We start from the raw sequence: 27,945 nt of genomic DNA, 5'->3' as shown, positions 1-27,945 counted from the left end.
GCTTTGTGGCAAACGTTTTCGTCATGTCTCCACCTTTCGCGCACACTTTAAGACATTCTGTTGCATAATTTAATTCCATATTTAATATATAGTTTTTATAATATTTGGAAACTACTGTGAACCAAAAATTCTAAGAATTTCCTGTTAAACTTTTATTTTATTTGGAGTTGAGTTTATAAAATGTATTTTATTAAAAAAATCTGTAATTATCTCGTGCATAATTTTTTTTAATATTAAAATACTTATCAGATTTTGGGTTCAGTTAGAAAATAGTGCCCATATAAAGAATCCCATCAAATTTCAAGTATGCACTACAAGCCATTTTAAAAATATCATGCCCGCAAGGAGGAAACATGGCGAAACATTTTGTCACAAAGCGGTATAAATTACAAAAATATTTGTGGCAACGCAAAATTTATGGTTACTAATTTCCAAAGCAGCTACAGTGTCTCACAAAAGTCATGGGACACTTGTGCTTTACAAAAGGAAACTGTAGTAAAATAAGTTTAAAAAACATGTAAAAATGTTTTGTGGGTGTGTTTCATACTTAAATTTAGTAACAAATATTACATAACATACATTTTCTCAAAATATTAAAATATCAATTTAATAAAAATACAATTGTACAGAACGGAGCAAAAAATGACTCACATAAGTGATGGGACACTTACTTTTCCATCAAATATTTATCCAAAAATTTTACTTAAAATGTTTTAATATTTTGTTGGATTTCCTTTTGCTTTTAAAACATTATTTAATCTTTTTGGGATGGATTTGACTAATTTCTTGTGATTTCTGGAGTGATTTTACCCCATTCTTCTTGAAGCACCAATTTTAATTGTTGTTTTGAAGAAATGGTACGCTTGCGAATTCTTGATTCCAATTCCTGCCAAATATTCTCTATAGGATTTAAGTCTAGAGATTGTGGTGGTGTTTTTATTATTCCAGGACAGTTATACAGCAGCCAGAGTCTAACGTTCAAAGCAGTGTGCTTGGGGTCATTGTCATGGTAGAATTTAAAATCGTTATGAAGGTTCAATTTTCGTGCTGAAGATTTCAAATTTTGATTTAAAATGTCAATATAATTGTACTGATCCATTATACTGTCAATAAAACCAAGATTACCAACTCCAGCGGAGTACATACACTTCCATACCATAACTCCTCCTCCACCATGTTTTACTGTTGGCACCAAGTTCTGTTTGCGAAATTCTTCCCTGGGTTTTCTCTACACCAAGATTCTAGCGTCAGAATCAAATATATTAAATTTACTCTCATCAGCAAATATAACTTCATTTCAGTAATCAGAATTCTTATTTATGTTGGATTTTGCGAAAGCCAGTCTGAGTTTTCTTATCTTTCCACTTACGAAGAATTTTTTTCCTGCCTGCTCTACCAGGTATCCAGATACCAGCAGACACCTACCAGATATCCAGATACAGCTCTACCAAATATCCAGCAGATCGAATTACTCTTCTAATAGTCTCAGGATTAACAATTACTCCATATAATGCTTGTAAATCAGCAGCAACTTTAGGAGCACTCATTCTTGGATTTTTTTTAATATTTCAAAAGATAATTCGCTTATTCCATTGGATAGCTTTGATCGTCGTCCAGGTCTTCTTTTATCCTGAAATATATGATTCTTTTTATATTGTTTAATGATATTGAAAACTGTTGAATTACTCAAGTTAACTGTTTCAGCAGTTTCTCTAATAGATTTTCCACGTTCAATATGCAAATTAATAACTAATTTTCGAATTTCAGGCAAAGTTTCTTTTCGTTTAGCATTTATGGCTGCACAGAGCGAAAAAACACGAAAATTCCAAAACAAACTGGGGGGAAATACTGCAGACAATTATATAAATTATTGCCAATTGCTTTTGAGTAAAAATAAAAAACCCAAAAAATATATTTAATGTAGTACTTAGTAGTACCTAATGGTGTCCCATCACTTATGTGAGCCATTTTTTGTTCCGTTTTAAACAATTGTATTTTTATTAAATTAATATTTTAATATTTTGACAAAACGTATATTATGTAATAATTGTTACTAAATTTAAGTATGAAACACACCCACAAAAAATTTTTACATGTTTTTTTTTTAAATTTATTTTATTACAGTTTCCTTTTATAGAGCACAAGTGTCCCATCACTTTTGTGAGACACTGTATATTATTCAGTAAGCTGTAAAACGTTGGAAGTAATTGCTTTTAAAAATATATAAAATATCCCAATTCTTGCAACAGTCACATATTCGAAAATCATAAGGGCTTTAAGGTGTATGAGCCCCCTTAAGAGTGTCACATAATAGCAGATACCGTGAAAACTGGAACTGTTTTTTATTGTCATTAATTATAATTTATATCATGATTAGTATATCTATAACATCCAGTTTCTAAAAGTGCCGGATTTAAACTTTGTTTTAGGAATCAAACTGCAGTTTGTCAGAAGGGATACATGAAAATCTCTGAAGACTTGAAAGAATTGAATGAGGAACCATTGCGCTCACCAGGGCGTTTCTCGTCCTCTCTACCGCTGCGAGGGCATGAGGAGCCCCAAGGGCGTGCCGTCCCCAGCTTTGGCGAGTTCTGCGGTTCCATGATCGAACGGAGTGTCACATTCTTCTCCCAGGAAAGCAATGTGAGTGTGACAGCTGTAGTTCCCAGCAGAGCTTCTATTCCTTCAACGTCTTTTGGACTATATCTCACTTACAGGTATGCAAAAATATGATTTTTAGTCTTTCTATTTTCAGTTATCGTAATTAATACCCATAATGCATCAATTTAATATTTAGAACTGCTATCTTAAAGTTTAAATGTATATATATAATTCAATAAAGTTCTAAAAACTGAATTCGAAATACTTTACGTGGTTGATGTTTAAAGAACTTGTAATAATGCATAGATATAACGGTACTATTCCGTTTTGAGGACCGTAAAAAATTACAGCTAAAATGTATGCGCAAAAGCGCCAAATCTAGCAAACGCGCCCATTTAACAGCGCGCCAAATCTAGCGCACGCGCGGATTTCAGATTGCGTAAGTTTATATAGTCCTATATTTCTTAAGACGTCATTGAAATACTAGTTCAATTTTTAAAACCTTTTTTGATTTTAAATCATTTTTTAATATCCTATGGATTTAACAATTTGGGAATTGCCCATGACGAAAAGTCGGCAATAAAATTTTGGGTAAAGTGCAGAATCACCCACTGCTTGACGGGTTTTTAAGAATTGCATGTACTCGGTATCCATGTGCACATCGACCTATTTTCACTTAAAAAAAAATCCTAGAATTGCATAAAAATGGCACTGCGCACACCCTTAACTTTATATATGTACACATCGATCTATTTTCACTTGAAAAGTAAAAGAAAATTGACAAAAATCCAATTGTTTTTACCCTTGTAAAAAGCGGCGAACAAATAAGTGAGCGATTCTGCACTTTACCGAGAATATTTTCCAAGAAAAGGCGTCATTCATTATAGAAAATTACATTTGAACTACCTACGAGATGAAATTATGCTTTAGCGATAAGTCGGTAGCGAAATAGCGATGCAGGCATCCATTCAGTTATGTTTAGAAATTTTTATATAAATTAGAATAATGATTTGAAATAGTTATTGACTTTTATTCTTCCATTCAGTCATGTTTAGCCTTTTTCATATAAATTATAATAATAAAAATGTATTATATGAAATTAACCTTTCATCTAAATTAAAGCAGCAATCTTAGCGAGTTATTTACTATTATACTTCCTTTCTTGCCGCAATTATTAGATTAGGGTTGCCGCTATTATTTTTGGCAGCATTGGCATCAAAAATAGTTTGGCGATTTTTTGCGGCCCTCGAAACCGAATAGTACCGATATAACTGTGTATAAACTGTGGCCATAAAAGCCCTTACTTAGTTTCGTAGACATGTACTTCCATTTGCAGAAATAAAAGCGGAAAACGTTCATGATTTGGAAATTTTAAATTTAAAATCTAATTTTCAAAGTTTATGGAAATTAACATTTTATACAAATCCCAGTTCCCTATAGATATACAGGGTGTTTATAAAATCCAGGACCCATTTTGATGTTTAATAACTCATAAAATAATAAAGATATATCAAAATTAATAGCATAAATGGTTAGATAGACTCAAAAAGTTTCATTACCCTTGTCAATTCCACGTGTGTCCCCTTCGTCGCACGGAGAATATCAAGTCGATATTCAATTTCACGCCAGGTACCGGCAAGCATGTCGGCATCCACAGAGACTATTGCGGTTCTAATTCTGGCTTTAGGTCATCAATGTTCGACACTCTCCTCCTGTAAACGTTGTTCTTTACAAATCCCCAAAGGAGAAAAGCAAGTTATATCAGGTGATCTGGGTGGCCAAGGAATTGGACCTCCTCACCCAATCCATCTATGAACCACCATAAAATCTGTGCTTTCTCTTGCGGTCGAATAAAACATCACATACAAAAAAACTAGAACAAACACGTCAAAAGTAAACATAACATTGCAATAGTTGCCAAAAGCAAAAGAGAGAAAAATGCAATTAATAAGCAGACGATATTTAGAAACGTACAGATATTTAGACTGGAAAATGAAATTATCTGAAATTAACCACACGCGCAGACGATACTTAAAAAAGTAAAGATATTAAAACCCGAAAAGAAAAATATATAAGTTATTCCATCCATAAATGCCATACGTTTGTTTATATCTTCATTATTTTACGAGTTATTAAACATCAAAATGGGTCCGGGACTTTAGAAACACCATGTATTTAATAAAAGTGCATAGTCATTTAAAAAAAAATAAAACACAATTTGTTTCATTAGAGTACAAGAAAATTTCATAGAGACATTTAATTTTAAGTTTTGGGATTTTTATAAATTGTTTAGTGCCATCAAATGGAACATACAAGTTTCCTTGACATGTGAGTTAGAATAATTCGAGGTTGATTTTCATTTCCATCTAACGTCATTCAATGATATTCTTCTGTGATTTACTATAGTGTAACATTAGTTAATTCATTAATTCATAACTTTGTTACATTTAGTGTGCTGAATACATGATCTAAGCAATCGAGTATCTAGTCAGATATTGAGGCCTTTTTCTTCCCCTTGCACATACAGTGTCTCAAAAAAGTGATGGGACACTTGTGCTTTACAAAAAGAAACTGTAATAAAAGAAATTTAAAAAAAACATGTAAAAATTTTTTGTGGGTGTGTTTCATACTTACATTTAGTAACAATTATTACATAACATACATTTTTTTCAAAATATTAAAATATTAATTTAATAAAAATACAATTGTTCAGAACGGGGCAAAAAATGGTTCACATATGTGATGGCACACTACGTACTATGCAACAAAAATCGTCTGAAGTAAGCAATAAAAATATCTTTTGGGGTATTTATTTTTACTCAAAAGCAATTGGCAATAATTTATAAAATCGTCTGCAGTATTTCTCTCCAGTTTGTTTTGGAATTTTTGTGTTTTTTAACTCTGTGCAGCTATGAATGCTAAACGAAAAGAAACTTTGCCTGAAATTCGAAAATTAGTTATTAATTTGCATATTGAACGTGGAAAATCTATCAGAGAAACAGCTTAAACAGTTAACTTGAGTCCTTCAACAGTTTTCAATATCATTAAACGATATAAAAAGAATCATATGATTCAGGATAAAAGAAGACCTGGCCGACCATCAAAGCTATCCAATGGAATAAAGCGAATTATCGTTCGAAATATTAAAAAAAAATCCAAGAATAAGTGATCTTAAAGTTGCTGCTGATTTACAAGCATTATATGGAGTAATTGTTAATCCTGAGACTATTAGAAAAGTAATTCTATCTGCTGGATATCAAAGTAGAGCAGCCAGGAAAAAATTCTTCCTAAGTGAAAAGAATAGAAAATTCACACTGGCTTTCCCAAATGCAACATAAATAAGAATTCTGATTACTGGAAAGAAGTTATATTTGCCGATGAGAGTAAATTTAATATATTTGATTCTGACGGTAGAATCTTGGTGTGGAGAAAACCCAGGGAAGAATTTCGCAAACAGAACTTGGTGCCAACAGTAAAACATGGTGGAGGAGGAGTTATGATATGGGAGTGTATGTCATCCGCTGGATGACATAATTGGTAATCTTGTTTCTGTTGACAGTATAATGGATCAGTACAAGTATATTGACATTTTAAATCAAAATTTTAAATCTTCAGCACGAAAATTGAACCTTCATAACAATTTTAAATTCTACCAGGACAATGACCCTAAGCACACTGCTTTGAACGTTAGACTCTGGCTGCTGTATAACTGCCCTGAAATAATAAAAACACCATCAAAATCTCCAGACGTAAATCCCATAGGGAATATTTGGTAAGAATTGGAATCAAGAATTCGCAAACACACCATTTCTTCAAAACAACAATCAAAATCATTGCTTCAAGAAGAATGGGGTAAAATCACTCCAGAAATCACAAAAAAATTAGTCGAATCCATCCCAAGAAGATTAAATCACGTTTCAAAAGTAAAAGGAAATCCAACAAAATATTAAAACATTTTAAGAAGTAAAATGTTTTGATAAATATTTGATGGAAAAGTAAGTGTCCCATCACTTATGTGACCCTTTTTTTGCTCCGTTCTAAACAATTGTGTTTTTATTAAATTAATATTTTAATATTTTGAGAAAATCTATGTTATGTAATAATTGTTATTAAATTTAAGTATGAAACACACCCACAAAAAAATTTTACATGTTTTTTTAAATTTATTTTATTACAGTTTCCTTTTGTAAAGCACAAGTGTCCCATCACTGTTTCGAGACACTGTAAGCTATAAAAAAATGTAAAAGTAAAATGTCACTTAGACATTGAATAAATATTGTACTCAAATTGTCACTTAAACATTGAATAAATATTGTACTCAAATTGTCACTTAACATTGAATAAATATTGTTTTCAAATTAAAATATTACATGCAAAATAACATGCACTTACTAAGCTTTAGCTGATGTAGCAACTTTTCACGAAGCTGTTACGTCTAGCAAATTTAAAGCCGATTTAAGCAGCTCAATAGTACCAGAACGTTATCGCACAGTAACCAACTAGCGATAGCTGTCAAAAGCTCTCGTCATGAAAATTGAGAACTCTGCTCTTATATGCGTTTAATTTGCCTCTGCCTGACAATACCTGCTTCAGATTTCATGTTGAGACCCCTCAGAAAAAAATTACTTTTCCCAACATATCACAGATTTCTGGTCACTTTTCAGAAGCGAATTATAGCAACTGACTTAGGAATTTAAGCTATTCTAACAGAAAAGGAATTTGGGGATGTATGGATCTTATCTGTCTTAGCAACTGAATCTAAGTGGGCGATAAAAGCAGTGTTTCCATCCTACATAAGCTGGTTTCTGGAAAACATGATGTCCATCTCCAGTGGAGTTTCATCTCATGTCGACATTTACTGCAATGAAACCGAGAGCAAAATGGCAAAGGAGAGTTGTACTCATTTTACTCCATCCTCATCCGACTTTACATTTTTGGACCTATTCTCCCTCAAGAAGTCACAAAATATGGTGAAGTGGTTGTCACAGCCCACCCATCATTCGCAGCTGGGTAGTAGGCCGAGAATGGTCCAAACCCTTGCATGTGGCAGGGGCTTGTGGACTGCGCTTTCACTACTAGAAAGTGGTCACATCAAGTGCCTCTCTTTCTGTTGGGGGTGCAGGAAAGTCATCGACACCTGCACTAAGAGCCACGAACATCAGGCTTCGGTTGAACGTATCTTCGATTGTTTAGGCTCTCAAGAGAAGACATATTTGCAAATAGTATTCTTGTTCTCGACTTTCGTAGAGTCAACAGAGTTAAGGAATTTGTATGACTTCGTCAGACGTTTGGAGGACAAGCAGGAAAAAGAGCAACGACTAATTTGCATCCTCGTGAGAGCTGACGAAAGAAGATGTGAAAGGACAGGCAAATCAAAGAAGATAACTGGTTAATTACCTTTAAACTCTGCAAAGATCCTGCAATCAAACAAATTTTAATGGGACAGAAAGTTGGCCTTTGATAGCTGTTCAGTACTACCAGCACAAATATACTGCGTCATTGCCCGTTGTGGCTTAGTGGTCAAAATCTATGGTAATGGTAACTTCATTTCATTCTTCGAACACAATAACTACCAGACGCGAAGACTCTTAGAAAAATAATCTGCATTTTTCAACTGCCTTTGAAGCAATAAATCCTTCATGAACGAATCTTCATTTTTCAATTGACTTTGAAGCAATGATTCTATCAGATATTTCTCCTGCCTTCTTAGCATGCCTGAAGCACACTAAGCGCGTACTTGAGAGGTCTGAGGTTCGATTCCAGGCAAAAAAAACTGCTGATTCTCTGCTGATTTCTTCAAAAATATCCTAACGTCTCTACATTGGCGCCAGAACTAAAAAATGAGGTAAGTGATGAACCTCCACAACCAGGATTTAGCAATTGGGTACCCTAATCCCCAGTCGCCTTTTACAAAAGGGGAAGTATATATAAGGTATTTCTCCTGCCTTTTTAGCATACCTTCGTGGTGTAATGGTCAGCCTAATCGGCGTATATTCGAGAGGTCTCAATGGCGAGGGGCACTGCTCATTTCTCATGTCTCCTGCTTCTAAAATATCCTAATGTATCTACATCTCTTTGATGAAAGAACCTTCAATTTTGTAATCAGAAGCAAAGATTTGTGGAAGGAAGCGTTTTCAGTTTTTCATCTTCATTTTTTAGTCAAACATGTCTTTTTATTGATTCCTGTTTCGGTAATCTTGGACTTGAGTTCTAGTCAGTAAGAGTGTTGCATCTGCGTGATTCAATGCAGAAATCAGTCTTATGCAAACATGTTTGTATTAATGCATGCAACTAATTTTTACTGCATAAAAATTTCATTTTCCAGCGTTCTCGCTTTAAATAAAGAATGCATATTTGTTAATTTTTGAGGGAGAATAAACTTGACCTAATTCCAATACACTAATAGTATTACTTCTGCGTTATTTAATGTAGAAATGCCCATATGCATTCTGCTATATAATGATTTTACTGTAATGGCGAAGGAATGATTCTATCATTTTCTGCTAATTGATCCTTTACAACTGATAGATGTTTCCAAACCACCATCTTATAGGTGTGAAGAGTTGCAGGGAAAATCAGCAGCGTTTTTATTATATTGTTATTTCTTCAAAACAAAGAGGAGGTAATCATGGAGAAAAAATGCCTACATAACACCATTCGATAACATGCGCATCAATGTAGTGCCTAATCAGTTGGCATTTAAATACTTTTAAATCAGTGAATGCGAAATTTATGTATGTACTTGTTTATTAACATTACGCGAGTAAAATTTATTTGGACAGAGGAAACTTTGATTTCTCTGATTTGATCTTTTTTGTATGATTTCATCTCTTTTATGTTTGAGTCATGTTGCATTTGATGATTTTTTTATGTTTCTTTATGTTTGATTTGAATATTTTTTTATTCATGGCGGAAAGAATCATTGGATTGTCAAAAACGTAATTTGGGTTTGCACAAATAGATAATTTTATGTTCGTTTCGTTATTCTTCTGTCAACCTTATATATTTTTTCTTTTGGAGTTTTGTAGCTGAAACGTGTAGGCTGATATACAAATAAATTCCGTATTCTTTTATTCGGAGCTGTTTACGTTTTTTGTTTGCGGACAGTTTTAAACATCGGGTACAAAAATAAATATTTTCGATGCATTTTACTTTTTGATTTTCATAAATGTAAGCTGAGGATCACAAATACATGTGTGAAGTTTAACCCGAGAGCAGAAGCACCGATCCGACGAACACGAGAACACGCGCCGGGTATGTCATACCCGAATAAAAAAAATTGTAAATAAAAATTTGCCGAAAAAAGTTAATCGGTTTTTTAAAAGAAATTAAAATGTAAAACCAAGTTAATACTTCATTTTAGACAAAATAGGAAACAATAAGGAGAGGAAAAATTATTTACTTACAATTTTTTGAACATTGTTTACAAAATGAGGTTATATGTTGCATACATATACTTTTGATAAAATTTTCACAAATGAATCTAGTCTTTCTATCCTTTTTCTTGGAGCACTCTGTACACCTCTTGTAAGTCATTTTAGGTTTTTGGAGGGCGGTCCATTGTTAACATGTTCATCGGTGGTCAGTGTTCGTCCAGAATCAGGAACCACAGATGCTCGTCGTCGTTCATTTCGAACATTTTCTTTTAGCTGCATCCCTAAGGCTTTGAGAAAAGTACTCATCCCGTTCACGTGTGAAATTTTCTCGTATTGAATAAATATAAATATTTGTATTGTCAACTACGTGTTTTAACATATCTTCATCGATAAGCTATGACAAGGACTCTAAAGGTGTTGAGACGTCTTTAGAATACTTTGTATTTCCAGGGAGTTTAGTTATAATATTTTGGCGCCAATTATAACATTAGTCCGGAATTTATTTTTGTTTCATTTCTTCCCAACATAGAACTTGTTGCTACATTCCAGAGTTTCATTTTACGTTTCTGTATCTGAATCACTACTCTATATGGATGAATCATGATTACTAATTATATTCTTCGTCATCAACATCTTCCTCTTCTTCACTAAATGAATCCTCATCAGAAGAAACTGTTTCAAGGAGATTTCTCAATCTTTTCCTCTCTTCATCGTAAGGAATATACGGCGCCATCCTTACAACTCAAGAAAAGTTTATACTAAAAGCTTGAAAACGAGAAGTGCAAAGTGACTCACTGAGAAACTCCAGTACACGCACGGGTATGACATGCCCGAACAATGCTGGTCCTAAAAAACCGTTGCACTTGCCACCTCAGGAATTTCCCCCATTTAAGTATATGACCTGAAACTCAGCTACACTAAGTTTCGTCCTTTTATGAAAGAATGGACGAGAAATATACAAAAAGAAAAATGTACATGGGTATGACATACCCGCCGCGTGTGCTCGCGGGTTAAGGTGTTGATTGAGTAACAGAACGCAAATGTCAGAACTCGTTTAAAAAATTTCAATTTTGAGATTTCTCGCTTGAAGTTTATGATGTTGGGAGGCCCCCAACTTGTCAGCAGCAGTAGTAGTGACTGTTATGAACTGAAAATTACACAGACTCTTAAGAAGATGTTTAACTCCCTTTTTATTTCACTTTAGAAATCACAGTTGCGTTCACTTGACGCTCACAAACTACGCCGACTCGGCGGTGTAACAAAAATAGAAAAGTACAACTAAAAATAAATAACAGGATGAATAAATAACGAGGTCACTACCTACGAGGCTCTATAATCGTGACTAACTTAACCGCGTTCTAAGATACAGCTGAGATTCAGCAAACTTTCTGATTAAGAAGTTGAAAGATTCAACTAACTGCCGAAGTAGGCACACAGGCCGAAACGCGCGGTTCTTAAATTTCTACCTAGCAACCTTCACGCTCGTGATTCAAGAAGCACACTTACTATCTCACTTCCCTTCTATTTAAATTCAATTACTTCTGCTTAAAATGTAAATACTCTGCGCATTCTACTGCGATTTACATACTCTGGCATTGGCGATTCCAGGGGAAAGTAAAGGCTTGACAGGAAAGATAGATTAAACTTAAAATAAATGTTAGTTAAAATAAATATAAACCCTACAAGTTAGCCAATGTTCTGCCTGACATTCTGAAGTTGATGATGAGAAAATTAAAGCCACGATTGATTCGAATCGCCATATGCTACTGTGCTAGAGATTGCAAAAGGGTTAAAAGTATCCCACACAACAACTGAATATTATATTAAGATGCCCTGCACTCCTTACGTAGCTCTATATTTGGGTTTCGCATAAACTGAAAGAAACTCACTTAACACAACTAATCAACATTTGTGATACACATTTCAAATGTAATTCAGTCGACCCCTTTTTGATACAAATTATTGCTGGGTGTGAAAAATGGATCGCCTACTGTAACATTGATCGAAAAAGATCATGGCCCAAGCATTATGAAAAAGAACAAATCCTATCGAAAGCTGAGTTGTGTCAGGAAAATATGACTCTGGTCAATTTACTATTTTAGCCCACCAGCGGCCGAGCGGTAAAGTCGCTGAACACTGGTAGTTCGGTCCGAGGTTCGAATCCCGCGAACGGGCTGGCTGCATGGGCGTTTTCGTGGTTTTCCCCATGTGTAACGTGTATACGAGCCAGTTTTCCTTAGAAAGTCATCCACGAAGGCATCCCTCCCCTTAGGCAGATAGCCCTCGAGGCTTTGCCATAATAACACACACACACACCTTTCTACTATTTTATGATTTCGTGATTCCACGCTCATAGAACATCAGGTCTTTATCAGCAAAAACCTCAAGGAAGTGCGATTTGAGGTAAGGAGTGCAGGGCATCTTAATATAATATTCAGTTGTTGTGTGGGATACTTTTAACCCTTTTTCAATCTCTAGCACAGTATCATATGGCGATTCGAATCAATCGTGGCTTTAATTTTCTCATCATCAACTTCAGAATGTCAGGCAGAACATTGGCTAACTTGTAGGGTTTATATTTATTTTAACTAACATTTATTTTAAGTTTAATCTATCTTTCCTGTCAAGCCTTTACTTTTCCCATGAATCGCCAATGCCAGAGTATGTTAATCGCAGTAGAACGCGCAGAGTATTTAAATTTTAAGCAGAAGTAATTGAATTTAAATAGAAGGGAAGTGAGATAGTAAGTGTGCTTCTTGAATCACGAGCGTGAAGGTTGCTAAGTAGAAATTTAAGAACCGCGCGTTTTGGCCTGTGTGCCTACTTCGGCAGTTAGTTGAATCTTTCAAATTCTTAATCAGAAAGTTTGCTGAATCTCAGCTGTATCTTAGAACGCGGTTAAGTTAGTCACGATTATAGAGCCTTGTAGGTAGTGACCTCGTTATTTATTCATCCTGTTATTTATTTTTAGTTGTACTTTTCTATTTTTGTTACACCGCCGTGTCGGCGTAGTTTTTGAGCGTCAAGTGGGTTTATAAAGGCGTTATGTACTTTGAGATGCTTCCAAGCAATCAAACCATGTTTACAGTCAACAACTTACAAAGCTGGAGAAAGCAATAAAAGTGAAAACGTTTGGTTTGCTAAGATAACGGCAAAGCACGCTACGGCTATCTATCTGCTTAGAGGAAGGAATGCCTTCGTCAAAGCCTTTCTAACGGAAACAGCCTCGTGTACTCGTTACTCATGAGGAAAACCAGGAAATCGGCCATGTACTCAGCACGTTCGCAGTATCCGACTCTCGGGACGAACTACCAGTGTTCACCGACTTTACCACTGGCAAGCTGAAAGAGAAAAGGCCATAATTGGCAAATCGCACACGAATCGTGTTCAATTGCGGCAACGTCTTTAGCAATACGTACAAAATCATTGGAGCTTGGTTCGGAAGTGATGCCGCGTCCCTCATATAGCCCCAACCTTGTACCATCGGATTATCATTTATTTTGAAGTTTACATAATTTCTTCAATGGTAAAAGTTCGGTAATAACTGTGTGACCTCAAATCGCACTTCGTTGAGGTTTTTGCTGATAATGACCTGATGTTCTATGAGCGTGGAATCACGAAATCATAAAATAGTAGAAAGGTGTGTGTGTGTGTTATTATGGCAAAGCCTCGAGGGCAGTAGGCGCTCAATCCCGGAACGAATTCTATTGTTTGCTGGTAAAGTCCAAGATTTGTAGGTATGGTACGTGAAAGTAGGGATGAGCTAAGAGTAGAAAGGAAAAGGGATTCTGAGTATAGGGAATTTCAGTCGTTCCGGGATTTAGTGCCTACTATGAACGGGCTCCTGCTTTGTGAGGGAAGCTAGCGTTTCGTTAGTAAGTGTATTATTTATTATTCTTATTGATTGTCTACCCTTTTTTTACAGTTACAATTTTCTACAATACCTTAAGTAAATAAAAACTTTACAGCTACGTATAGTAAGTTCATGTAATAATCTGGTACTTTACCGTAATAAGAGTTCTAATAAATATTAAATTTCGTTCGAATAAACAAAATTATGTAATTTCGCCAAAACGCAAAAATTTAAAATATGCCTTTAAGCAAATTTTAAATAAGCATACAATTTTACATTGCAAACACGTATTTCTCTACAAAATATTTTTTTTCATAAATTGATAAAAATTAATATGTCCTTAAACAAAATGTTCAATAAAACATGGAGCATTAAAATTAGCAGTGAAACTCCGGTTCGGGAATAAGTCAGCGAGCATATCCCTTTTTTCCGTAGTACCCACTGAAAGCCATTCCAAGATCTAATTATTTCCGTTGAAAACCATTTCGGAACCTTTCCTTTCTATTCCTCTCACCTGCGTATATTGAACTCGCCCAGCTAACAATAGCAGGCGTTCCGAGATTGACGGTCTAGTGCCTCGAGGGCTATCTGCCTAAGGGGAGGGATGCCTTCGTGGATGACTTTCTAAGGGAAACTGGGTCGTATACACGTTACACATGGGGAAAACCACGAAAACGCCCATACAGCCAGCCCGTTCGCGGGATTCGAACCTCGGACCGAACTACCAGTGTTCAGCGACTTTACCGCTCGGCCGCTGGTAAGCTAAAATAGTAAAAAGGAAAATATTTCATAGTTTTTTTAAAGTTGAGATTTGTTCACACCAAAAAGCAGAAAATACTTTCTTGCCAACTTGTGAATGGTGAAACATTGCCTATTAATATTTTAAAAAATATTGCTGTAGAAATTGCATGCAAGATCTTAGAAAATATTTCAAATTGAAAGGTGATGTTTTTAGGTAAATAAAATATGATTTTACATATGGCAAGTGGTTTGCAGTTTTTCATGTACTATACCAAATTAGTTGTTAGAATAACTAGTTCTGTATAGTACATTGCGGGAAAAAAAATGACAGTTCTATATCTTCCGTTCTACTGGGCCGATTTACGAGGTGTCCGCCGATAACATCGCGGCAAAAACATCGCGGACGAAAACGTCGTGGAGAAAACAACTCAAGGCGAAAACGTCGTGCTACAAAACATCGTGGAAGAAAACATCGCAAAGAGAAAACATCGCAGTTCTAAAACATCGTGGTACAAAACATCGTCGTCGAAAATAAAGCGGTTCAAAAACTTCGCAGTTTAAAAACATCGTCGTCGAAAATATCGTGGTAAAAAATAAAGTATCTACAAATCATCGCATGACGATAACATCGCAGACATGCTTTTTTCAGGCTTTAATAACTGTAAATGGATATTCCCATAATGATTTGTGAGCGCAAGATGTAAAGAAGGATAATTTTTACTTTCATATTTTTTATTAAATATTAAATTTTTGCTGAGAAAATAAGAAGGAAACTTAAGCATAGAAAATTAATGCAACTTATAGCACTTAATAGAATTTTAAACCGACATAGTTAACTAACAAAGACCATTAATAAATCATTTTTTATAAAGTTTTTACAGGTAATTTTTCATAAAAAGTATAATCTATTAAGTTACATTTAATTTTCTATGCTTAAATTTCCTTCTTATTTTTTCAACAAAAATTTATTAGTTAATAAAAAATGTGAAAGTAAAAATTATCCTTCCTTACATCACTTGCGCTCACAAATCATTATGGGAATATCCATTTACAATTATTAAAGCCTGAAAAAAGCATGTCTGCGATGTTATCGTCATGCGATGATTTGTAGATACTTTATTTTTTACCACGATATTTTCAACGGCGATGTTTTTAAACTGCGAAGTTTTTGAACCGCTTTATTTTCGACGACGATGTTTTGTACCACGATGTTTTAGAACTGCGATGTTTTCTCTTTGCGATGTTTTCTCCCACGATGTTTTTTAGCACGACGTTTTCGCCTTGCGTTGTTTTCTCCGCGACGTTTTCGTCCGCGATGTTTTTGCCGCGATGTTTTCGGCTGTAACCGATTTACGAAATTCAAATTGCATTTTTCGCGTCTCGAAAGCGCGACTTACAGTTTTATTTAGATTTACAGTTTTATTTTAGCATTACAGTTTTATTTTAGCATAGGCATTCTGACAGAAAATAGGACTTTTTCTGAAATGAAATACCATTTTTTTTTCAAAATTTGTTGTGAAATTTACGGAGAAATTCAAAAAGCAATCGTGGCACATTTGTTTTCAGTTTGCGCCAAGAATAGTTTATTTTTCGAAATTCTTAATTTATAGCAACCTGTTTTCCTTTCCTTTTTTTTCATTTCATAAATTTAACAAAGTGCGTATTATCGTTTTGCGTTATTATCGCTCGGAAAAAAAAGATGCCAAATTTCAACCCTCCCATATGTAAATTCACGTGTATCTTAGAAAATTTCGAATAAAAAACTCTAATTTTGTCCATGTATGCCTAGAAACACATCTACTTTAAAAATGTTAAAAATTGTATAGGTTATAACACAAATGTTTTTCGAAACATTTATAAAATTATTTCAAAATACAAATTTTGAAACTAAATCACAAAAAAATGCGTGAAATATATTTGGATTAAGTTTGAATTTCGAATTCTGTAAGGAAGAATCAATTAAGTTTAATAAAAAAAAAGAGATACCATAAATATATATCAAATTCAATTAATATTGAGGAGCTAAGATTTTGAGAGCTCATTTTTTTAAAACCTACTTGTGCGATTTGTACAAAACTTGCCAGTTTGGCGTAATTTGAATCGTAAAATCGAAATGTGTAAAACAGTTGGCAAGTCATTTCTTAAAAAGTCCGATTTTGTGTCAAAATACCTCTATTATAGGTATTTTGACAACACTGTATATAAATCTAATATATTCAAAGTCGCGCTTTCGTGACATGAAAAACGAAATTTGAATTTTGTCAATCGGCCCAGTAGAACGGGAGATATAGAACTGTCTCATTCCCCCCCCAGTGTATATAAAAAGGATAAAAGTTAAAATATAATGCTCTATTTAAAATACCACGTATTACTAGAACAAATAAAATAATTATATGACCTTCATTCGCTATTCTTTAGGTCATGAATTCCTTCCCGAGCGTTTATTACGTTGCCATGGATACATCGTTAATCCATTGCTCATGTGATAGCATAGTACAATAGGCCCAAATGAAATGGAGATATTTGACAAGAACAGGAAGCCTGAATGAATACGCGGATTACATATGAAAGGCGTATTATAACCCAGCATATTCTATCGCACAAATAAAGTGAATAGGCAAGAATAATGGCTGAATAAGCATCATGCTTATAATATACAAAGGGTGTTAACGACGATGCATTCCTTAAAACCCGGCTATTTGCTAGTTCTAGGAATGTCGCCATTGCATATAGCAAGAAAGTTTTCAAATTGATACCCTTAGGTTCAAGTTTGCCCTAATTTCAAATTGATGTGTTTCCACCTTTCAAAGTATTATTCTGCTTAACATTCTTATGCACTATAGGCAATTACTGCAATCCTCTACGCATGCTGTCATATTGTAAGTGATTACTTTGTTGTTGTTTCTGCTGACTTAATGCTCACTTGTCTGACCTATAGTCAGCCAAGCCCACGAAATACTCGTGGTAAGGAGCGCAAGATACGCCAGTCGTTGGCAGTAATCTCGAGCACCTTACAGATGCCAGTTCCCCCCCCCCCATATTTTCGATGGAGAGCACCCTGGGGGACGGGTCAGAGGCTCCTTCACCGTTCTTTCCCTACCACCAACCTCTCGAGAGGACTTTCGGCTCGCCGCATATTAAGAGTGCTCCCATGCCGCACGGACACTATACATTTACAAACATCCATGCCTTCTCGGAGATTCGAACCCAGGCCTTGCGGCACGGCAGTCAGCGACTATAACCACTATACCGGTTGGTCGGCAAGTGATTACTTCGTTCAGCTAGCGCCTGGGAGATCCTTTGTTCGAATCTTAACAAAGATACTGTTCAGTTTTCCTGTTTTCTGCCTTTAAAAGTCCTAATGTTTAAAAAATATATCAAAAAATGTCTGTACGCCAAAATATTCTAAACCGAGCAAGCATTTTCCAATAATTTACATAGAAGAATCCTTTGAACGTCCTCGTTTTCTCAAGAAATTTAGCACATCACACGAAATCTGTCGTAAAATTTAAAGTTACAGTAAAAGCGGTAAGTTTAAGATAAATATACACTAATTATGTAAATGGAGATAATATGTGTATAAAATTCTACACAAATATTATTTCGATAATTTTATAAATGATTTACTTCTATCATAAAAAACTGTGTATACACTTTCACTGCCAAAAGTCAAATATTCCAAAGAATTAAAGAATCAATACTCTAAAGAATTAAAGAATCAATACTCTAAAGAATTAAAGAATCAATACTCTAAAGAATTAAAGAATCAATACTCTAAAGAATTAATCTTAAAGAATTAAAGAATTAAATATACACTGCTTATGCAAATGGAGATAATGTATGTGTATTCTGTACAAATATTATTTGGATAATTTTGTAAATGTATTATTTCTGTCATGAAACTAATATACAATTTCATTTCAAAAAATCGGAAATAGTGAGAAAAATAACTTCTCCAGGTCTAATGAATTAACTTTTAAACAAGACTGTAAGTAAAACAGTATGCTTGATTGCAAAGACTGACATATTCTGTTTCTATTGTACACTTATCCCTCAGTCATCGAAACATGTAAGTTATCAAACAAGTCTGTTTAAATCTACAGGCGACATCATAAATAGTCAAACATTTCCGCAATCGCTTTTCAAAATAAACACCAAACTTTACTTTCGCTTTTCACATTTCTTTGCTAAAGCGCACATCTTCTGTAGATATCTTTTGTTTCCAGGTAAGGAGATACATTCAGGTCTTGTGTAAAAGGAAAGTTTGCAGATCGAAAACAAACTAAGCCAAAAGGAGGCAAAGTTCTGTCATTCTCCAAAACCAAACAAACTAAAGCGCTATCATTCTTAACAGAACCTGCGTAATATACACACACATTTCCTCCTCTTTTCTGTTTTGTCAGCTTGCTGTGTGAGTTTCTCATTTAGTGTTTGCAAATAAATTTGTTTTCAATGAATGAACACCTGGAATTTTGTTTTCATTTAAGTTTAACCCTTTACTGCACTCGCAACAACAAACTTTCTGCAAACTGTATTTTGTATATCATGAATTTTTGAATTTCTGAGAAAATAAATTAATGTTTTATAATATTAACTTTAATTCAAATACAAATATGATGTAATTTAATATTATAAATGATAATAATGTGTTACGTGTTAATATTTTCGAGCAATATAAATTTGTAACTTGCATATTACTAGCTTATTTTTTTATATGTTTACATGCAATGAAAAGAAATAAAACAAGCAAAAAAAAAAAAAAAATTAAAAAGATCTCGTGAAATAAACAAGTTTAAATTGCGCATTAATATATATATATGTGTGATGTACCAGCTTTAGTCGTAGCTTAAATTATCAGACGAATAGTTTAAAAAAAAAAACAGGATCCATTTATTATTATTCAGGAGAAATAGCAGTTACAAAATCAGATATCCGGAGTAAATAAAAAGAATTACTAATAACTTTTTGTATGAAGTTTACTGCATCGTGACATTTAAGAAAAAGCCCCGATATTCTTTTGCGAGTCCTTTTATAGCATCTGGAAAGGCGGAGCTTCCAAGAAATGACGTCAGCCTCGTCAGCCAATCCAGTTCGCTTTAAATATTTCCAGAACATTCTATAACTGTACGTGTAGAAAAGGCGGGAAAAACAACTTGACTACGGGGCTCTGGATTTAATTCCACATACTTTCAAAGAAGAGAACGTCGCCATTAAAAAATGAAAACAACATACAGTTAGAATTTTATGTGTATTCTTGACTATGGAATTTTATTATTACATATATATATATATATATCTACGCAGTTATATATATATATATATATATATATATATATATATATATATATATATATATATACGCAGTTACAACTGAAATACTTATTCCGTATCATCTTCTACAACGATTCGCGAAAAGCATATTTACACTTGACAACTTTCGTGGAATGTGTTTTGCAAAACGAATATGGTGTAGGTGCAACTCTTTATAATAGTAACTCTAGTTTTAGAACTAGTCTAGTAAGCAAAGCGGTTTACTTTTTCATTGGCCATACTATACTTCTGTTTCATTTCGTCTTTTATAATTGCCCAACAACTTTTTATTAAAAATTGAAAAGCTGGCAAACTCAGCTATTTTTTTTTTTTTTTTTTTGTAAATAGTACTTAAAAAAAAAATGCGGCCGCCCAGTCAGTATAGTGGTCAGAGAAGCTGACTGCGATACCGAAGTGCCTGGGTTCGAACCCCGGCAATGGCATGGTTTTAACTGTCCGTCCCTTCATAGGAAAGACCTCCATAAGGTGCCTCCATAATAAAGAGACCACCACAGACGGCCTTGTTTAGATCAATGGACTGGGCTACATTTGTAATTGTTCACAATGTGCCATTGGGAAAAAAAAGAAAAAACTCTTTATAAGCTCCAGCGCCATTTTTTTAGAAACACCCTCCTGTTGTGCACGTAAGTGGGATCGTTGTAATTGAACAAAATTTGCTCAGTTTATTAATGTAGAATTTAAAAGCTTGAAAACCACACAAAGAAACCATCTCTTTGTTCATCTCAAAACAGAATAACTTCCACGCATCTGGTCAACTATATCAATCTCTTCTTTGTTGAGTTAAAAAATGTATATCTTCAAGCTTATTTGATACTGGATCATTTGTGAGATGGTTATGTATTGAACATAAATGTAAAATTGATTTATTTTGTTTCAGAACAACTTTCAAAGTTTTTATCACATTTCAAAGCTTAAAATTGGGAAAAGAAACAAAATCAATGCTATCCGTTTATTTAAAGCTGCTAAAAAGTACAAATAATAAATGTAAACATAAAAAGAAATCACATTTACATTTTTCCTGCTCTATATATTACAGATATAAGCTTTAACCACGCGATGAATTGTACAAATACACAAAATACATGTGAGTGATAAGTGTACAAAATACACTAGTGCACGCAAGTAAGGGCCAGATAAAACTTCAAAAGTGTACAAAATACACTAGTGCACGTAATTAAATGCCCTATAAGTGTGAAAAATACACTAGTGCACTTAATTCAGTGCCGATAAGACTCCAAATGTGTACAAAATACACTAGAGCACGTAATTAAGGGCCAGATAAAACTCCAAATGTGCACAAAATACACTAGTGCACGTAATTAAATTCCCTATAAGTGTGAAAAATACACTAGTACACATTCAGCGTGGATAAACTCTAAATGTGTACAAAATAGACTAGTGCATGTAATTAAGTGACCGATAAAACTCCAAAAGTATACAAAATACACTAACGCGCGTAATTAAATGTCCGATAAAACTCTAAAAGTGTACAAAGTCAGTAAGTAGTGCATGTAATTAAAGGGTTAATACATTTTTTTTCGCAGATTGTCAAAGATGGTCTTGGACAAATCATGATTAATTTTAAAATGTGTTTTGGATTAGAAATATTTTCAATTTTTAATTTCCATTTTGTATTTGGTTAGGTAATATTGCACGGATTTAGTCTGCTATCATTTTATGTTATATTTTCTTTTACATTCCTTTATTCTTGTCTTATTATATTTAATTTTATTTCCTAAATTCTGCTATAGAATATGCGTTTTCTACTTAGATTTTTGAAAAGGCGGCCATCAATGGATAGTTTCTCTCACAACTATTTGGGAGATCCCATTCCAGGAACTTACTGTGATCGCCAGTTTTTGGATTGTCTAGGAGTAAATCGTAAATGTAGGATAAGGACACCTAATTTTCCAGGATTCTATCCGAGAAATATCACATGCTTATTTTATATTCGCCAATCAAGTGCACCTGAGGTTAGTGTTTTCGATACTTATTTTTCAGTGTTACTTTATTTCATGCTCGTGGCATTATTTACTGTTGTTTATTTAGTTATTATGATAATTAATATGATAACTCATTCAAAATATTTTAAAGATCTCTTATATTGCCAGTTATAGGAGGCTAATAAATATAACAAATGTTAATTGAATGTAATATGTGTTCTTTTATGATTATGAAAGTAATTAACACCAGCACAGCTAGATAATGCACAGAATGTTAAACTTAAATGTTACTTTTAACAAATTATTATATTTTCATGTTTTAAGTATTTAAAAAATATTTGAAACATTCAAAAATATTTAAATAAGAAAAATTTCATTACTATGTTAATTACGGAAGTAATCAGAATTATAACATTTTATTCAACATTTTAGAGCTTCTTACTAGATAATATTAGGGACATTATTCAGAAATCATGAAACTGCAGTGTTTTAGAGTTTTCATTTATTTCCATTTTCCATATTATTCTGTAAACGACAGAGATACTTATAGTCAGAAAAATAAGTACAAAAGGCTATGAAGAAATCGTTAAATCAAACAATCTTTTTTTTTTCAGATACGTGGTTTTGGCTTGGAGTTGAAAATTTAATTAAAAACATTAATAATGTTTGAAATCATAGATATTAATACATTTGACAGTTTCGGTACAGCTTTCAAAAAATTATTCACTTACGCATTTTAAATTTTTGAAAAAAAAAAAAAAAAAGAAAAAGAAAAAAAACTAACATACGCATGAAAAATACTTTTCGGAAATAAAAATTCAATACATTTCCACTTTCTTTCATATAAACAGGGTGCCTTAAAAGGTCGTTGCCAAAATTAACATGCGGGTTTGTCATGCCATGACATACAAGATATACATAGGTGTTTGTGTCCCAAAGTGCGAACGGGGACCTTCTCTTCTTTGATACCGGTTTCTAGGAAATTCATATATTTTCTGAAAGATTATGTCACAAGTAGAAAAACTGTGAAATCTTAGGGGCATAGGGATAAGCGTTTAGGAATCTATAGGTCCCACAACGTATCAATAACGTATTTGAAACATGACACCAAAAGTTACTAAAATGCCCGTTTCCTATATTTAAATGAACAAATAATATGGTAAGAATGTGGAGATCTTTATATAAAGGAAGAAGAAAGGAATGATTAGATTGATTGAAAAGAAATGATATACATTGGGATGTTGAAAATGTGACTTGTTATTGACTTCAAACAAAATGTATTACAAGAGACTATCAATGTGAAATTCATCAAAAACAACTGTGAGACGAGCCGAAAAACAGTTCATAAAGGGCACATTTGACAAAAGCGATAGCCTCACACTTTGCATACTCATCATTTGTCAATTAATCGAAGGAGTAATCCATTGGTGCAATCCACATTCCAGGTTCGTCGTCCAAGTATTCGACCTTATAAAAAGCATACTTAATCACGTTCTTGAAACAAGGAGCAGTGAAATGATATAGTGAAAAGGACTGCACAGTCAGAAAACTATCGCCATGCCAAATGGGCTCCTGTGTCTCGGTAATGATAGTGTTCGTTACGAAACGAACAAAAGATTTGTAGTGTCTGAAGAAATGAACATCCAGAGGCTGGATCTTTCCTGTACATCCTTTAGGTAGAAAACTATCGCCATGCGAAATGTGCTCCTGTGTTTCGGTAATGACAGTGTTCGTTACGAAACGAACAAAAGATTTGTAGTGTCTGAAGAAATGAACATCCAGAGGCTGGATCTTTCCTGTACATCCTTTAGGTAGAAAACTATCGCCATGCGAAATGTGCTCCTGTGTCTCGATAATGATAGCGTCCATTACGAAACGAACAAAAGATTTGTAGTGTCTGAAAAAATGAATATCCAGAGGCTGTATATCCTTTAGGTAGAAAACTATCGCCATGCCAAATGTGCTCCTGTGTCTCGATAAAGATAGTGTCCATTAGGAAACGAAGAAAATATTTGTAGTGTTTGAAGAAAGGAATATCTAGAGGCTGGATCTTTCCTGTACATCCTTCAGGTAGAAAACTATCGCCATGCCAAATGTGCTCCTGTGTCTCGATAATGATAGCGTCCATTACGAAACGAACAAAAGATTTGTAGTGTCTGAAGAAATGACACCATCAGGTTTTGGAGGAGGGTTGACCTATTTTTAATCATATGGTCCCGCTGGGACAAGGCGGATTGGGTCTCCCTCGAATAGTTCACCATCAGGTACTTCGGAAGCAGACAATGAATGAACATAAATAAAATAGAGACGTCATTACGGAAATATGTCTATCTATACATACTTTAATGATAGTTTCTGGGTCCCATAGCTATTAAACGCTTGTCCCTCTTCACTAAGACTTCACAGTTTTTCTACTTGTGCCATACGCTTTCAGAAAATATATGGGTTTCCGAAAAACCAGTATCAAATGAGAGAAGATTTATGTGTCAGTTCTTTATGGACATTTTATGTGGCATTTTGTTTCACATAAAATGTCCATAGCCGGATATATGGTATAGCCGGATCTGATGGTTCTGTATAGTATAGCCGGATCTGATGGTTCTGTATAGTATAGCGGGATCTGATGGTTGACGTTCCGGCAGCTACACGCCGTAAACATCTGGTTTTAGCATGATGAATCTCGTACACATTTAGTACCACCGTGCGGGAAATCCTCTATAGGACATATCATGATCGCCGGATTGACAGAGGCGGTCCAGTCGCATGGCCATCATGATCCCCGATCTGACTCCCTTAGAGTTCTACCTGTGGGGATACAAGACGTCTATGGCGTACGAGACGACAGGAACAGTGGACATGGGTCTCGTCGCCCGGAACGTGTAAGAGGCGGCACGTGTCCGTGACACACCTGCCCATTTTGAACGTGTCCGTGAATCCATGCGTTGACATTGAGAAGCATGCGTTGTGGCGAATGGAAGGGATTTTGAACATCTTCTGTGATTTAACCATGTTCTTTTAAAAAAGTCATATGAACACCTCATTCCACATCCTTTCTGTTCTCTCCTTCTGAACTTGCAAACATCGCCCTCTAGCGGTCTGCCGTCATTTTTCGGACACAAGTTCCGAAGTAAATCTTCTTTGTTATGGTATGACAGAGCAGTATATTAAGTTTGGCAGCAACCTTTTGAGACACCCTGTATATATATAACTTTCCGTTTTATCTTAAAGCAAGATGGCGAAATTTGGATGCATTTCATTAGAAAAATTGCATTTAGGGAAAAAAAAAAAGAGAATTCACTTGAATGCAAGGTGCAGCTTTACTTATACTCAGAATAACACTTGTTTTAAATGCAAAATTACGTTATTATATTATGAATATATTATTTTAATCAGAAATTTATCGTAAGTGAATATTTTGTGTATTATACATTCAGCTGGGGTTCAAATTCCCTTTGCAAAAGTATTATTCAGACTCATAAATACTGCATTCTGCACTTCCAGTTGGTATTAGGATTATTACTGTTAATCTATATTTACAAGTAGAGTATAATGCAAATGAACTATATTTTTTTAATTTTTAAAAAATTTTTAATTTTTGGATTTTTAAGCAATGTTAAAATAATCAGAGCCGATTTTAATTTTTGGATTTTTAAGTAATGCTAAAATAATCAGAGCACATTTATATACATAAATATCCCTATGTATTTGAGTTTAAACGAAGTGCTACCCCATATGGCAAGATGCAAATCGACTATAACTTAAGTCATTTACAGTTAGTTCTCAAAACCTCTTGAAGTTTGAGGATGCCAGTTTATGTCAAAGGCTTTTATAAACTTAGTTTCCGGATAGCTGCCAGCGAATAATTGAAACAGCTGCATAGATGCACTAAAATAACTTCAAGTGTTATTTTCTATATAACAATTTTAGCTACTAAATGTTTGATTGAAAATAAAAGTTTAAAGTTACTTATGCAGTTTCTCTAGTTTTCATACCATTTGGTAGTGATCATAGTTCCTATTCTAAAAATCCTTCTTTTATTAGGTGAATGTCTTGGGTGAAGTATTTAGTGAGCATTACAAATTATCACTTCTATTTGCCATTTTTTTCTTTTCATCGTTCTGAAACAATACAGAAAGTAAATGCATATAGTCCTTTCTTAAAATAAACTAATAATGGATCAAAAAGTAGACCACATTTAGATTCTGTTTATCTCTGCCAATATGAATGTGGAAGAAAATCATACAGATAATTAAAAGTTGACTACCGTATTTACCCAACTTCAAAACTGTTCTTGTTTTCGTCTTTTTTCCTGGTTCAAAAGTGCCCCACGATTTAGAATCTATATTATAAATACAGACGATATCATTAATTTTTGATTTAATTTTGTTTTCGATTTCATGGCGTCGGCTTATAATCAATGTGGTTTTGAATAAAAAATAATAATAAGCTATGCATATTCAACCTTATTTCTGGAGAACGTATTCTTCTGCCTTCATTTTAAAGGCATATTGGCATGTTTCGGACAATATAGCTAATATTCATTATAAACTATAATGTTATTTATTTGGAGTTAATTATTTATACGTATAACATAATTATATTTATACGTATAACAAATTATCTACATTTTCCACTGTCTTATCGGGTACAAGTTCCATTTTCTTGGTTGAGTTCTTGAGTTCTTATATTGATTTTTCTTGAATCAATATATCACGGATCGTTCGATTTGATAAAATACAGTAGGATTTATTTTAATTGCCTTTCTCTATTTACTTCTATGCCTTTATTCACTTTATATTCCAACATTTAATGAATTTCATTGAGGCCTAGTGTTATTCTCCTTTCATAAACAAAACATCTCTCATTTTGGATATCATTGAATGGATTTTTCAGCAATCGATAACTACAAAATTTTTAACTTTATTCAAAGAGGATTTACAACATCATTTGCATATTTAAGGGATTTACAACGTGACGTAGTCACGATTTTCGTTTTCTAAAATGTTGGTGGGTTTTTATCTTCTGAAAATACCAATTTGGAAGCTTATAACGGAAACGATGTATAGATAATCTGCAGAAAGAGCAATTGAAAATTCAGAAAATTTACAGGCTCTAGTATAAATTTCATAAAAAACTGAATTTTATTTATTAATTGCTTTAATTTCTTTGATGCAGGGGTACAAGACTAGAATTGTTTTGTCTCAACCGAATGATTACAAGATCTCCGTACCCACTGGCCGAGCCACATCTACAAGTAGCACAAATTTTCTTTTGTCCACGGACTGTATAAGCGGGGACGCTGTTCGAATCTACGATGGCCTTTCTTTGAGATCCCCACAACTTTTAGAATTCTGTGGTTCTGGGGCCCTGCCTGAAATTGTTTCGAGTAGTAACGAATTATTGGTACAGATTTACAGTGCCCCTTACCAGCAACTGAGCAACTCTCGGGTGGAGATTGGAATACATGTTCGTTTGGAAATGGTGCATTCAGAAACGTTGGAAGACAATGGACGATGTTCTTACACATTGGAAGGAACACAAAGAAGGTGGGGCCTAATCCATAGTCCCAGGCATACCATGCCGCCCAATGCTAACTGTACTTACAGACTCAAAGGAGCTTCTGCTACTGACAGGGTGAGTATTAAAAATCGTTATTGAGTACCAAAATATTTATAAATGCTTCAAATGAAAAATATGTTCAGTAATTGACATAGATGTAGAAATGCCTACAAACCGTGCTCCATGTTTGAACATGACGGACGTCAGGTGGATTTTATGTAATCGAAATACAAGTCATTTAATATTCAGAATTCTGCTGTCATTAAAATTAATACCTGTGAAGTAGTACGATTAGCATATGTATGTCCGCTGATTCTTCTTAGTTGTGTTTGACTAAGAATATCATAATAACTAAAACGCATTTTTAACAGGTAATCAATGTATCTATAAAACCGTGTAAGCAAAAAATATTTTTTATACATTTTATTTCGTACATTTTATCCCTAGAACACGGAAGAGAGAAACCATTGCTTATGAATCTTCATAATGAACAAACATAGAAAAAATATTCGTTATAAACATCATACTAACCACGCATGAT

The 27,945-nt window shown here is 34.0% G+C and overlaps 1 protein-coding gene across 1 annotated transcript in view; it reads left to right on the top strand.

Annotated features, from left to right (window-relative positions):
* Positions 1–27,945, top strand: part of LOC118204259 (uncharacterized) — a 428,384-nt gene that overhangs the window by 367,159 nt on the left and 33,280 nt on the right. Inside the window, exons 6-8 of the mRNA XM_085824339.1 lie at positions 2,430–2,717; positions 21,674–21,875; positions 27,021–27,479. Coding sequence (XP_085680465.1) covers positions 2,430–2,717; positions 21,674–21,875; positions 27,021–27,479 — 949 coding nt within the window. The remainder of the gene's footprint in view (positions 1–2,429; positions 2,718–21,673; positions 21,876–27,020; positions 27,480–27,945) is intronic.

The sequence above is a fragment of the Stegodyphus dumicola genome, chromosome 9 (genome assembly GCF_044657685.1).
Source record: "Stegodyphus dumicola isolate Sdum_Otavi_A_Nest chromosome 9, ASM4465768v1".
Lineage (NCBI taxonomy): Eukaryota > Metazoa > Arthropoda > Arachnida > Araneae > Eresidae > Stegodyphus > Stegodyphus dumicola.
The sequence above is the reverse complement of the archived record's forward strand: the minus strand, read 5'-3'. Positions and strand labels throughout refer to the sequence as shown.